Source organism: Phacochoerus africanus, chromosome 15 (assembly GCF_016906955.1).
Source record: "Phacochoerus africanus isolate WHEZ1 chromosome 15, ROS_Pafr_v1, whole genome shotgun sequence".
NCBI classification, from domain to species: Eukaryota; Metazoa; Chordata; class Mammalia; order Artiodactyla; family Suidae; genus Phacochoerus; species Phacochoerus africanus.
Genome location: NC_062558.1, coordinates 132,069,635 through 132,083,722, shown reverse-complemented (window position 1 = coordinate 132,083,722; position 14,088 = coordinate 132,069,635). Strand labels below are relative to the sequence as shown.

The window sequence follows — 14,088 nt, the reverse complement described above, 5'->3', positions numbered from 1 at the left end:
ATGAGGACTTGGGTTCAATCCCTGGCACCACTCAGTAGATTAAGGATCCAGTGTTGCCATGAGCTGTAGTGTAGGTTGCAGATGCGGCTCAGATCCTGAGTTGCTGTGGCCCTGGTATAAGCCACCAAGGTGCCCCTCCAATTCGACTCCTAGCCTTGGAATGTCCATATGCCACAGGTGAAGCCCTAAAAACCAAGAAAAAAAAAAAAAGAATAGCCTCTAGCTAGTCTTAGTGCTAGGATTCCTGGTTTTCATCCAGCTGCCCTGGTTCAATTCCTGAGCAGAGAATTGAGATCTTGCTTCAAGCCATCACTCACCGCTGTCTCTCTGCAGTCGTCAGCACTGATACAACCTGTACTTGGCCACGGTTCCTTCCTGCCTCCTGTGATCGCTCTTGGTCACGGTCACAGGTGACACAACCTCTTTCCTCATGTCTTTCTCGGACTTGAGACGGCCAGGGATGTAGGAGGGATCCTGTGGCGTCGGGGGAAGAGGGAACCTGGCTCCCTGTAGCCAATGGAGAAGTTCAGAACCAGGCCTGGTGGCCAGGCTGCACCTGCTTCAAACCCCAGCTCAGCCACTGACTAGTCCTTGAACACGTTAGTGCCTCTGAGCCAGTGTCTGCTCATCTATAAAGAGCAGTCCTAAGAGAACCACTGCCTCCTTGGGCTGCTGTGACGATTTACAGAGAGATGCTCTGCATGGTGCCTGGGGCTGAGGAAGTGCCCTCAGCAGGAGCCTGAAGAACAGACACCCCTGGACAACCGTGGGGCCTGGGGCAAGTCACTTAAGGTACACGGGCCCAGGGTGGGAGGGGACTTTAGAAGCACCAGTAACACCCCCAAGCGGACTCTAATTCTCCAGAGAACCACCCGGCCAGTCCTCTGGTGTCTTCTGCTCCCACGGCCCTCCGAGTCCCCTGAGCACCGGGTGAGGATGGTCCCAGCCCCTCCAGGCTTCACGAAGGGAGCATAAGCCCCACTGGCTGCAGCTGGAGCCCCCCTCCCCAGCCTTGCTAAAACTTCGGGGGTCAGGGGGTGCCCTGGCAGAAGGCTGCCCAATCCCCCCTGTCTCCACCAACCAGCCAAGCTTCTGCACACTCTTTGTGTGCCAAGAGTCTTGTTCCCCAGCTAGGATTCCTCTTTCAAGAAGTTAAACTCAGAGTTCCCATTGTGGCTCAGCTGCTTAAGAACCCCACCTTGTCTCCATGAGGATGCGGGTTTGATCCCTGGCCTCGCTCAGTGGGTTAAGGATCTGGCGTTGCCGTGAGCTGCGGTGTAGGTCAAAGACGTGGCTTACATCTGGCATTGCTGTGGCTGTGGCATAGGCCTGTGGCTACAGCTTCAATGGGACCCCTAGCCTGGGAACCTCCATATGCCGCAGGCGCAGCCCTAAAAAGAAAAAAAAAAAAGATGTTACGTACATAAGAACTATGGTTGATTCCCCCTGGAACAGAAACTCTGAATTCTATGGCAACATTCAATTGCCTTAACAGTATCTGTTTGTGGCCTGGAGTGTCCTGCTGTGTCAACAGGAGCCCCGTATTTCTCCTCCACCAGGCGAACCTCCTCCCAGTTCATGGGGGGCCTCTCGACACTGTCCCAGCAGGACAGAGGAACCAGGTAGGAACTGACCACCCTCCCACCCCCCCAAGAGAGGAGCCTGGGGGGTGGTTGGCACACACTGGCCCCCTAGCGGGTGGAGAAGGAGGCCCCTCTAATCCAGTTCAAGTTCACCAACATTCCCCAAGGGCCAGGCTGGGTGCTGTGGTTCAGAGGTTGCAAATGATCCAGTTTTTTCCCTCAAAGAAAGGGCCTTCGAGACAGATAATTTCTAGGCCTCTGTGAGGGGGGTGGCTGCAGGAGTTCAGAGGGAAGGTCTTGTCTCAGCCTGGGGAGGAGGGACCCTGGATTCACTACTGTTCCCTGGAGCTACCCGGCAAAAGCAGCTGTTTTACTGATACAAATAGAATTTTAAAATGTACATATACAATATATGCTATATAGAGAGAGACACATACAGACGTGTGTAGAGAGAGGAAGAGAGACTCTGTGTGTGTGTGTGTGTGTGTGTGTGTGTGTGTGCGCGCGCACGCGCATGTGTTTGTGGAGCGGCATCTAAGCCGAGTCCTGAGGCTGGCTGACTGCAATCAAGCCTGGTTTACATAAACTAAGTGTCAAGCCCTCAGGCAGAAGTCTGAGTCTGGGATGAAGCACCGCATACCCTGTACCCGGAGAGCAGCGATGTGGGTGGGGGGCACACAGGGCAGGGTGAGGGCAGCCAGGTGGAAGATGAGGCAGGAGGAGCCCCCCAGGTCCAACCACTGAGCAAAGGTGCAGGACCTGGCCCCATGCCCGTGTGCTGCTGGCTCGGCTCCCCTTTTCTGTGCCCTCGACCGAAAGGCAGAGAAAACAAGCAGAAAACCCAGCTTGGGCCCTGGGCGGCCAGTGGCAGCAAGTCGCTCCCCTGAAAGGTATAAATAGCACACTATCGCTCCTGGAGGACTTCTATTTTAAATAAGAGCTCGAGGAAACAAAACTCTAAAATGGCCTTTGTTACAACCACTATGGAGAACAGTATGGAGGTACCTTAGAAAACTATACATAGAGCTACCATATGACCCAGCAATCCCACTCTTGGGCATATATCCAGACAAAACTTTCCTTGAAAAAGACACATGCACCCACATGTTCACCACAGCACTATTCACAATAGCCGAGACATGGAACAACCTAAATGTCCATCAACAGATGACTGGATTAGGAAGATGTGTTATATATACACAATGGAATACTACTCAGCCATAAAAAAGAACAAAATAATGCCATTTGCAGCAACATGGATGGAACTAGAGACTCTCATACTAAGTGAAGTAAGTCAGAAAGAGAAAGACAAATACCATATGATTTCACTTATATCTGGAATCTAATATAGAGCACAAATGAACCTTTCCACGGAAAAGAAAATCATGGACATGGAGAACAGATTTGTGGTTGCCAAGAGGGAGGGGGATGGAGTGGGATAGACTGGGAATTTGGGGTTCAGAGATGCAAACTATTGCCTTTGGAATGGGTAAGCAATGACAGCCTGCTGTATAGCACTGGGAACTATGTCTAGTCACTTATGATGGAGCATTTGATAATGTGAGAAAAAAGAATGTATGTGTGACTGGGTCACCTCGATGTGCAGCAGACAACTGACAGAACACTGTAAATCAGCTATAATGGAAAAAATTAAAAATAAAAAAAATAAAATGGCCTTTGTTGGGCGGGGTGGGGGGAGGCTCTTTCTGGTGTCCCCTCGGCTCATTCCTAAGGCCCTAAGAAGGGGCCCCTCTGCAGGAGAGTGTGCACACCTGTGTGGGGTGCAGCAGCCAGATGGGGAAACAGGGGGGTGGGGATGGGAGGGGAGGGAGGCAGCCTCAGCGACGGGGCCCTGGGGTCCTGCCTTCAGCCATGGGCCATACCTCTGGGCTGTCAGAGCCGTGGAGACCAGGCCACTGCCATCACCCTCGGGGGAAGAGGCTGCTAAGGGTGGGATGTCCAGGTCTTCAAGGGCAGCTGGCTGGATGACACCATCTGCTACAGGTGAACTGCGGAGAGGAGAGGAAAAAGCAAGGCTCAGCAGTGTTCCTGGAGGTCCTGAACGCGTCTGCACAGCACATTTCATCTGGGCCCCGAGCAGGGCCTCAGTTTCCCCTTCCATCCAGGAAGAGACTGGTGCTACTGCAAGTGTGGCCCAGGGATGGCGCTGGCCCAGGAAGGACGGGGTACCAGCCCATGATGTGGCAGCACAGACACCTGGAGTGAAGCTTAAGAAACCTTTAGAACAACCTGGTAGAGTCATTGTGTCTGCTGAATCTTTTTTTTCTTTTTTTTTTTGTCTTTTGTCTTTTCAGGGCTGCACCCGCGGCAGATGGAGGTTCCCAGGCTAGGGGTCCAATTGGAGCTACAGCTGCTGGCCTACACCAGAGCCACAGCAACTCGAGATCCAAGCCACGTCTGCAAACTACACCACAGCTCACAGCAACGCCGGATCCTTAACCCACTGAGCGAGGCCAGGGATCGAGCCCATGACCTCATGGTTCCTAGTTGGGTTCATTTCCACTGTGTCACGACGGGGACTCGGTCTGCTGAATCTAATAATGAAAGTCAGGATTTGTGTTTTGTAGGTCTTGGTGGGTGGTTCTCAAGTGGGGGGGATTTTGCCCCCAGGGGACATCTGACAATATCTGAAGACATTTTTGGTTGTCCCAGCTGGCGGGGGCAGGTGCTACGGGTATGCAGTGCGTAGGAGCCAGAGATGCTGCTAAACATCCTCTAGTGCACAGCACAGCCTCACAACAAAGGGTTATCTGATCCAAAAGGTCAGCAGTGCCAAGGTCGAGAAACCCTGGCCTTGAGTTTTAACTTTCTACTAATGCACTGAACTATATTTTCCAAAGTTTTGATCTACGGTGAGTTAGAAATGAAAAACTACACTGGTCCTTCACCCACTGAGAAGGCTGTCACTAAATGACCTCTAAGAACAGGCTGGCTTTGAGAGTTCAGAGGGACACAGGGCACGGGACACTGTCACTGATGACACACAAGTGCTCACTCTACTGGGAAGCCTCTTTCACCATCGGTTACATCTTCGTTTACCAGGGAGGCCATGAGTTTTTCCTTCTAATGACCTCAGCTCAGTTACCTTCATTCCTGGAGCAGATATGCCTGAATAACAATGTTGCCAGCAAGAAAGAGTTGGGCCCTGCCCGCAGGGAGCTTACAGTCTTCAGCATCAGTCAAATATTTTTAAAAATGCTTCTTTATCCAGGGAAAACTGTTTTAACTGCTAAGAAAAGAAGGTACAAATGGCTATGACAGCATCAACTAGGAAGTCTGGGCTTAGAGCTGGGGGCGGGAGAGTCAGGAAAAATGTCTTTGTAAAGTCGTGAGCTGAGGCCAGCAGGCCAGCTCAGGGACAGCGAACGTTTGCTGACGCCCTGTGCCAGGAACAGTTAACTAAGTGTGCACACATATACCCCATTTGATCCTTACACCGACCCTGAGAGGTGGGTCCTAGCATTGTTACCATTTTTTTTCTTTTCTCTCTCTTTTTTTTTTGTCTTTGTGCCTTTTTCTAGGGCTGCTCCTACAGCATATGGAGGTTCCCAGGCCAGTGGTCAAATCGGAGCCGTCGCTGCTGGCCTACACCACAGCTCACGGCAACGCCAGATCCTTAACCCACTGAGCAAGGCCAGGGATTGAACCGGCAACCTCATGGTTCCTAGTCGGAATCCTTAACCGCTGAGCCATGACGGGAACTCCCATTGTTACCATTTCCTAGATAAGGAAACTAAGGCACAGAGAAGCTGAGGAATTTGGCCAAGGTTGCACAGCTGGTAAGGGGCAGAAGCAGGATACAAAGTCAAGTCAGATCCCAGGAGCCAGGCTCCTCAACCACCCTACCAGGCTCTGTCCCAAAGAATGGGGTAAGGAGGGGCGGAGCGCCCACCGTACAGGGCCCATGTATCTGCAAGCCCCAGACCAATGAGGAGTGTGCCAGGCTGGAGGAACGCAGAAGGATCACTGAGCTGGAGCGCAGATAAAGACGACCAGGAGCGGGCGAGGCAGACAGGAGCCAGATCACAAGGCCAGGTCCAGGGACTGGGACTCGCTCCTAAACTGAAGAATCAGCCCAAAGCTTCTACCAAACGCTCAGTCAGAATGTGCTGCCCTTGGCAATGAGACGAGTAGGAGGCTGGGAGGCCCAGGGAGAATTTCCCAAAACTGTTCTAAATATGAGCGGACTGGCACATGCTCGTGCCCACACCTTCCTATTTATTCCCCAGGATCTTGGGATCCTTCCTTCTTCTGCTTCCATGGTTCCTGGCCACCCTCCCAAATCCCCCAGAACGTGACCCTGGAGCCCTGTGATGACAGCACCCAAGGAGTCAGAGAGAAACGGGTGCAGGGTGAAGGGAAGCAGAGGGCGCGCCTGGAGGAGGAGGGTGGCAGGGCCTCTGGATGTCTGTTGGATCACAACTCGTAGAGTCCTAAACGCCAGGCCACTGCGACTTTCCAAAGTCATAAAACCTGAGCGGGAAAACACGGCCCGGGAGTCCTGGCAACACACATTGAAAACCATAAAAGACTTTGTTTCCTCTGACACAGCCATTCTACTTCCAAGAATTTATTCTAAGGAGATAATTAAGGGTGTGAGCAGAGATGCTGATCACAGCTGTGACCACAACAGCAAAAACAAAAAACAAAACCAAAAAAAACCCAGAAACAACAAAAAGGTCCGAGAGCAGGGACAGTTAAACCGTCAATCAAGTTAAAGCAGAGCCACAGAACAGACTCCTTTGCAGCCAGTAAAAAAAATAAGGTAGGGAGTTCCTGTCGTGGCTCAGTGGTTAACGAACCTGACCAGGATCTATGAGGACGTGGGTTCAATCCCTGGCCTTGCTCAGTGGGTTAAGATCCAGCATTGCCATGAGCTGTGGTACAGCTTGGATCCCGAGTTGCTATGGCTGTGGTGCAGGCTGGTGGCTGCAGCTGCGATTCAACCCCTAGCCTGGGAATCTCCATATGCCGCAGGTGCGGCCCTATAAGGACAAAAGACTATATATATATATATATATATATATATATATATATATATATACACACACACACACACATATATATATATATAGTAGGAGTAGATATACATACATATATGGCAGGAGTCTCTACTGTGTGGAGCAGTAGATTAAGAATCCAACTGCAGCAGCTCGGGTCACTGCAGAGTTACATGTTCGATTCCCAGGCCGGGAACTTCCAATACAGGTGTGGCCATAAAAAAAATAAAAATAAAAAATAAGGTAGACCTGTGTGTAGCCAGTGGCAAACATATCCATTATTAACTGAAAATATGTTAGAAAAGTATTGGCAGCAGGATCCAGATTTTATGTGCATCAACAGATACAGACATGTATGTATGTGTGTACACGTGCACATGTGTATACACCCACACAGAAGGCGAGCAGCAGAGTGAATGAACATCGAACCACGGGGAAGGAAATAAACCAAGGTATTGATGCTAACCCTCTTTCAGTAGTGAAGTTATGAGTGTTTGTTTCTTCTTCGTTGAATGTACCTGTTTTCTAGTTCCACGCTGAACACATACCGCTTTTTTAAGCAAAAGAAATGGGAAAGGCTATTTAAGGAAACTTTTAAGTGTGACAAGCAGAACAAGGCTGTCTTTCCCCCTCTTCTACATCCACACATTCCCACAGGAGGACCCAGGCTTGTCAGCCTCCCCCCAGGACAGGAACTCAGCCACGGCCCCCTCCCCTCCATAGGTGCTACTGGGGAAAATGAGGTCCCGGGGGAGAATTTTGCAGATACCTCTATCTGTCCACATACTCTATGGGATGGACTTACTTTAACTCTTTGGGAAGGCATTATTTTTCAAAGAGTTTTGGATACTTCCCCGATTTTTTTTTTTTTGGAACACATTATCCTGAGCATAATTAAACACTTTGTCAATGACACGTGATCAGCGTCTTGCGCGACCATGACCTAAGTGAGGCGGTATGCTCTGGCACTCAAAACACAATCGTGTGTGAAGTCAAGAGGGCTGCATTCCGGAGCAGCCCCACCTTGGGATCTCAGCCAGGTGACTCCTCTGAGCTTAACTTTTCCATCTCTTCAGGGAAGGCACCCGACTCGGCAAATTCACTGTGGCCTCTCACTCACAGGCTGTGAGCCAGCACTTCTGCCTCCACCTCCCCGACTCTTTTTTACGTTATGCCTCTTCCAGTTCTCTGCATCTTTCACTCATTTACCTGCTTGGCTTTGGTGCAGCATAGTTAATTTCCCATGTCGTTTTGGTTTCAGGGGCCAGTTCCTCGCTTCTGGTATATACTACGCACCAGGAGTGTTAGAAGAGCCGTAAACCAAGAGTTAATCAGCTCAGAGAAAGGCTTGTAAACCTCCCACTCAACGTAATCTTAATTATTTAAAAATATGCGAATACGTGTATCTATACGTACACATTATGTCGAACCATATGCAATTTGCTAAAAGAAAGACTGCCAAGGGCACACTGTGTATCAGCCCCAGGATCCTTCTCACTTCGCAGGGATCTGGTCAGGCTCCAGGTGCCTAAGGACAGAGGAGACCTGACTTCTGGGGACGTAGGGACACAGACCCAGGGTAGAGGCTATAAACGGCTTCCGACTTCTGCTCGTGGTGGTGCTGGGACGAGAGAGACTGAGATATTTTTCAGAGGGAAAAAAAAAAAAATCCGCCAGAGCTTTTAAGCACCAGCTGCTGCCACCAGCTGCGGGGGCCAACCCACTATAAATTTAGTCACTAGGCCGGCAAAGGGCTGACTTCCCGCTGGAATGTCAGGGAGGGAGGCTTGTATCAACAAGTGCTTCTCCAGAGGGCTCTGAGTCACCTTCCTTCAGAGACTCGAGGCAGAGCGGGCTCTGCTTCATAAAGGAAGACATGCACGTTCTGCTCTAAAAAGCTCATACCTGCGGCACAACCTGCGCACAAGAAGAGCTCTGTGGCCAGGACGAAGCTCAATTACATGGGGTTCAAATTATTAAGAAGACTAATGACAGCAGGAGGAATGGGAACAGAGGCGGGAGGAAACTTGGGGAGGTGAAGGATTATGGGTGTGGCCTTAAAGGCAGTGACGGTTTCCCAGGTATGTACCTATCCCCAAACTCTCTGAAGTGTATACATTAAATACGCACAGCTTTTTACATGGCAATCACACCTCAATAAAGTAGCTTTAAAAAGATGGGGATCGCACACCTCAGGGTTGACAAGCTAAACAACCGAGGGGCAAGGGGAAAGTCTAACGCAGGGAAGACGTCAGAGGTGGTCATAAGAGAACGAGTGATCGTGGAAAGGGGGGGCTTCTTTCAGGCTGGGGCGATCTGGGAACGGCCTCAGAGGGGACAGAAGCAAGCCAAGTGCTTCAACAGACAGATGTGTGCTCAGGGATTTTTCCAGATTTAAAAAATGCTTCTCCCTCCCTCTCTCCCTGAGGGTTTGGTTGGAAAGCCAGTGAGGCGTCACTTCGGGCAAGGAAGGGGTACAGGAGAAGGGACAGGGGCTGCAGAGGCAGGGAGGAGGGACCAGTGTTTTAAAAAAATTGTCACCCACAGGGAGATGAGCCGAAAAATAACCATCTCAGAGTTCCCATCGTGGCTCGGCAGTAATGACCCAGACTAGTATCCATGAGGGCTCTGGTTCGATCCCCGGCCTCAGGCAGTGCATTGAGGATCCTAAATTGCTGCTGTGGCTGTGGTGTAGGCCAGCAGCTGAGGGTCTGATTCGACCCCTAGCCTGGGAACCTCTATATGCCATGGGAGTGGCCCTAAAGAGAAAAAAGGAAAAAAGAAAAAGAAAAAGAACTATCTCAAGGATAATAGGAGCAGGTTCACACAGAGTAAGACTTGCATATACAAAAGGGAATCAAGTTTGAAATAACTGTCAGGGCTCGGAAGTAATCGGAAGTATCAGATAAATACTAGATGGAGCTATAGAGGGGGTGTGTGTGTGCGCATGCGCGTGTTTGTGTGTGTGCACGTGCATGCACACACACTCATGCATATACTACACACAACTACTTCCCGCCTCTGTCTGCTAAAAGAAGTCATGTCAAAAGGACAGAAGAACCATCTCGAAGAGCTGCCACTGGCCTGATCTGGGACTACTTCAGCATAAAAAAAATTACTGACACCAATAGATTAAAACCCATTGACTAAAGTAATAATCCAGGATCCACATAGATAAAAAGATGCAGACGAATACATACATGGGAGGAGGGGAAATTTCCTCTTTACAGCGCAATGTCAACTGCTAAATGGAGAAGAAGTGATGACAATAGAAAACCCGCCGTTTAAGAATCATCAGGCAGGAGTTCCCGTCATGGCTCAGCGGAAACGAATCCGACTAGGAACCATGAGGTTGTGGGTTCAATCCCCGGCCTCGCTAAGTGGGTTAGGGATCCGGCATTGCTGTGAGCTGTGGTGTAGGTTGCAGACGCAGCTTGGATCTGGCGTTGCTGTGGCTGTGGCGTAGGCCAGCAGCTACAGCTCCGATTAGACCCCTAGCCTGGGACTCTCCACATGCCACGGGTGTGGCCCTAAAGAGACAAAAGAAAGACCAAAAAAAAAAAAAAAGAACCATCGGGCAGGTTCTTATTCAGGCAGGAGCCACTGAAGGACACTGAGGCAGGTGCGTGGAGGTTGAAAGAAGAAAATGGCAGTGGTGTGGTCCTGGAGCACCTTCCCCCAGATACGGACAGATTTCAAATGGGGAAATGATGACAATGGGAGTTCCCGTTGTGGCTCAGCAGAAACGAATCTAACTAGTATCCATGAGGACGCAGGTTTGATCCCTGACCTTGCTCAGTGGGTTAAGGATCTGGCGTTGCTGTGAGCTGTGGCGGAGGTTGCAGTCGCGGCTCGGATGCTGCATTGCTGTGGCTCTGGCGAAGGCTGGTGGCTGCAGCTCCAATTCGACCCCTAGCCTGGGAACCTCCATATGCTGTGGGTGCGGCCCTAAAAAAAAAGGCAAAAATGATGACAATGGTGGAGACCCCGATGGGTACCAACCCGGCCACGAGGTTGAGCAGGATGACACCCCCGGTGGCAGATGGTCCTCACCACGCGCCCCAGGGTGAGAACTGCTGGGAAGAGCATGGCATCACTTCCGTGGGATCCCTGCCCCAAATGACAGCCAGAGCCTGGTCATGAGGAGACTTCGGAGGGAGAGGGGTTGAGGGATTTTTTCAAAAAGAAAGAGCTGTCCTCTGAAAGGTCATGAAACGCAGCTAGAGATGGAGGCGTTCTTTCAGATTGAAGGAGAGGCTGCAGGTAACTTAGCATGTGATGCATCCTTGGGGGCTGGATCCTGGATCAGAGTGGGGAAGGGACCGCACTGGGATGAATCCATATGGGTTCTGAATGCTGGGTGATGCGGTGACAGATATCAATTTCCAACAGGGTGGCTGTATCGGTGGTGTGCCAGGAAGGTCCTTGTTTGGGGGAAATGAACACTAGAGTGTTTGATTTTGTTTGGATGGGGATGGCTTCGTGTCTACAATTTGCTCCCAAACGATTCCGAAAAAGAGGAAGGATAATGGGTCATGTCTCTCCATCCATATGTTACACATACAGAGGGGGTGACAGAGCACACAGGTAAGATGACAACCACTCAGGAATTGGAGCAAAGGGAGTAGGGGAGTTCTGTGCACTTTTCTGTGAGTCATAAATTACTTCAGAAAGGAGCAAAAACTTTCTCCAGAAAAGGCCTGCAGGCAGAGAGCCTCTTCCTGCACCTGCTGCTGGAGGGCAGAGTGTGGAGGTGACGGGAGCAGCACAGAGGGGACCACGGGCCGCACACCGAGGCCAGCGTGCAGAAGACCTTACAGGGCGGTCGAGAATCTATTGTTTTACGTGACAGGGAGCATTAGAGGTTTACGAGCCAGGGAGACGGCACTTAGGCGGAGTAGAGAGTAATTGGAGGGGAGGGTAAATGCAGGCCAGGGGCTGGAGCAACAGCCCTGGGTCAGTGGAGTTCCGGCAATTGCAGGGGAGTTGGAGTTGGCCGTGCCTGGAGCTTCACGGCATCCACCCAGTGCCAGGTGTGGGACATGGGCAACAATCCAAACAGATTTGGGTTTTGAGCATCTGATCGGTTGGAAAGTCATGTCACTAACTGCATGCTTCACACGTGACACCTTAGACTCCTGTACTATTATTTACTTTACACTTCACTTTTTTTTTCTTTTTAGAGCTGCACCTGTGGCTTAAGGAAGTTCCCAGGCTAGGGTTCAAATCAGAGCTATCGCTGCCAACCTACACCACCGCCACAGCAATGTCAGATCTGAGCCATACCTGCGAACTACACCATAGCTCATGGCACATCGGATCCTTAACCCACTGAGCAGGGCCAGGGATTGAACCCACGTTCTCAAGGATGCTAGTTGGGTTTGTTTCTGCTGAGCCACAATGGGAAGTCCTGTACTTCACTTTCAATGAAGTCAGTTGTTCAAATTAAATAAAGGTACGTCCTTCTAAGTAGTAACACCAGTGTGGGGCTGTGGTTTTGATGTGCTATTTTCCCCTTTCTAACACAGAGTAATATATAACTCACAACAACCAGGCAGCCCCAAGCTCAAGCAGGGTCCAGCTGGGCATCATCCTTTGGGAAACGCTGGTGTAGGTCTCCCCAACACAGATAAAAGACAGCCCAGTGCTGCTCACAGGGGCTCACCCCTTTTTTGAAAAGCAAAGCAAAGCCTGTCATAAATGAGCAAGATGGAATCTTCTGAAGTCTCCATCTTCGGGAGCTGTCAGCTGGTTAGGAGCTGGGCACCACCCAGCTGGCAATGGTGAGAAGCCACAGTAGAGACAGGGGAGCCTATGGGCACAAAGGAGCATCCTTTCCAGGTCTCCCCCTCAGCGGTCTGAGACAGAGCCTTCGTCCCCGAGACACAGGACAGAGCAGGTGACAGGAGGCCAGCATCTAAACACCCCTCCAGCAACGGAGAGCTGTGCCACCTTGTGGAAAGTCTCCTCGGAGCCCTGGCTTCCCCATCTGTCAGAGAGGGCAAGGGCGGACCCTGCCTGGAAAGGGAGAAACCAGTCAGGTAACGGTTTCTGTAGCAAAGAGCCTGGCACACGGAAGTGCTGCACAAATGACGGCATCAGTCATAACAAACACATCAGGGTGCGCTGTTCCCCTGAACACACTGAATTCGTGTTTTCAAGGCACAGAGCCCCTCCTCCCACCGCCTCTGGCCAGGTGTGCGCCCTCAGGTCTGTGCTGCCCCTTCAGCCACCCCAGGCCCCAGATGCGCATCAGCTGGGGTCGTGGACCACGGGTGAGACCTGGCAACAAGCGAAGGGGATCGAGGTTTATGAGCACCTACTGTGTGCCGGGCACTGTGCTCACAGTGCACTCTGTCACTGTGAGCGATGTGACAGCCCATGTCACGGAGAGCAAACTGAGCCCTGGGCAGGGACCTCACTCTACCCGAGGCCATAGGGAGCTGAGCTCTGTCCAGCTCTTCAGCCTCCGTCTCAGGCCGCAGCTCTCTCAACATCCGGAAGGAAGAGAGTGGGGTGCAGAGCAGCTCAGTGGGAAAGGGTGTTAACAGCCCGCAGGGCAAGACCTTTCCCCTCCCTCCCCCCATCCTGGGCTGCAGGTCTGGACTGGCGGGTCTCTAGGGTCCCTTCCAGCCCCCTGATTTTCTAATCTGAAAGCCCTGAGGCTCTAGGGCTGCAGCCCCCGGGCTGGCTGGAAACGGACAGTGTGGAGGAGGCTCTGGGCAGTGCCCACCTTGGCCCGGCTGGCCTGGTGCCTCGGTGAGGGGCCAGATTCTGGGTTAGGATGGCAGGGATGACCAGCTCCCAGGGAGAACTGGTGGTGGGGGCTCAGAGGGGGAACCTTCTTCTCCTACATGACTTAAAATCGACCTGTCATTCCTCCACCTCTAGGGTTCAGGAGCTCAGGGACTGGGCTTTATGAAAAGCTCAGAGAAAGAAGTTACGCAAGGAAGCCCCAGCAGGGAGACAGTAGTCACTGTTCTTTTCAAAAGACAAACAAATAAGCCCATCCAGCTGCTGGGAGACGCTGCATGGTCAGGTAAGTGATGACACAGCTGCCCCCTGATCAGAGAGCACGAAGCCAAGGTATGTGCCTGCTGGGCAGGGAAGCACCTCGGGGTCAAGACTCCAGCTGAGGCTGCCTAATTCTCCCAAGGGCCATGCGTGGAACCCACAGGTGCCTCAAGGTCACCAGAAACTGGGCACAGAAATCAAACTGAGTCCTCCACTGGGTGGGCAAGCAGGACAGCCAGTGCAGCACAGAGAGCACGGCTCTGGGGGCGGCAGACGTGAGCCTGAATCCAGCCTGGCCATTCACTAGGCTTTTGTGGTCCTAGGCAAGTTCATGAACCTCTTGAGCCTCAGTTTCTGAACCTGTAAAATGGGGGTGCATTGTGTAACTTGGAAAGGTTATTAAAAGAAATATGAGTAAAAGGTATATATAAAGCATAGTGTCACTCTCACTGTAGGTCTTAACAAAGAGT

The 14,088-nt window shown here is 51.4% G+C and overlaps 1 protein-coding gene across 11 annotated transcripts in view; it reads right to left on the bottom strand.

Moving 5' to 3' along the window:
• TACC2 (transforming acidic coiled-coil containing protein 2) overlaps positions 1 to 14,088 on the bottom strand; it is a 234,451-nt gene that overhangs the window by 115,134 nt on the left and 105,229 nt on the right. For 8 of the 11 annotated variants that reach the window (XM_047761104.1, XM_047761099.1, XM_047761102.1 and 5 more), the window contains one exon: positions 3,467 to 3,592. The exons of the other annotated variants lie outside the window; for them this stretch is intronic. In XM_047761104.1, the coding sequence (XP_047617060.1) occupies positions 3,467 to 3,592 (126 nt within the window). The remainder of the gene's footprint in view (positions 1 to 3,466; positions 3,593 to 14,088) is intronic. 11 annotated transcript variants of the gene reach the window in all.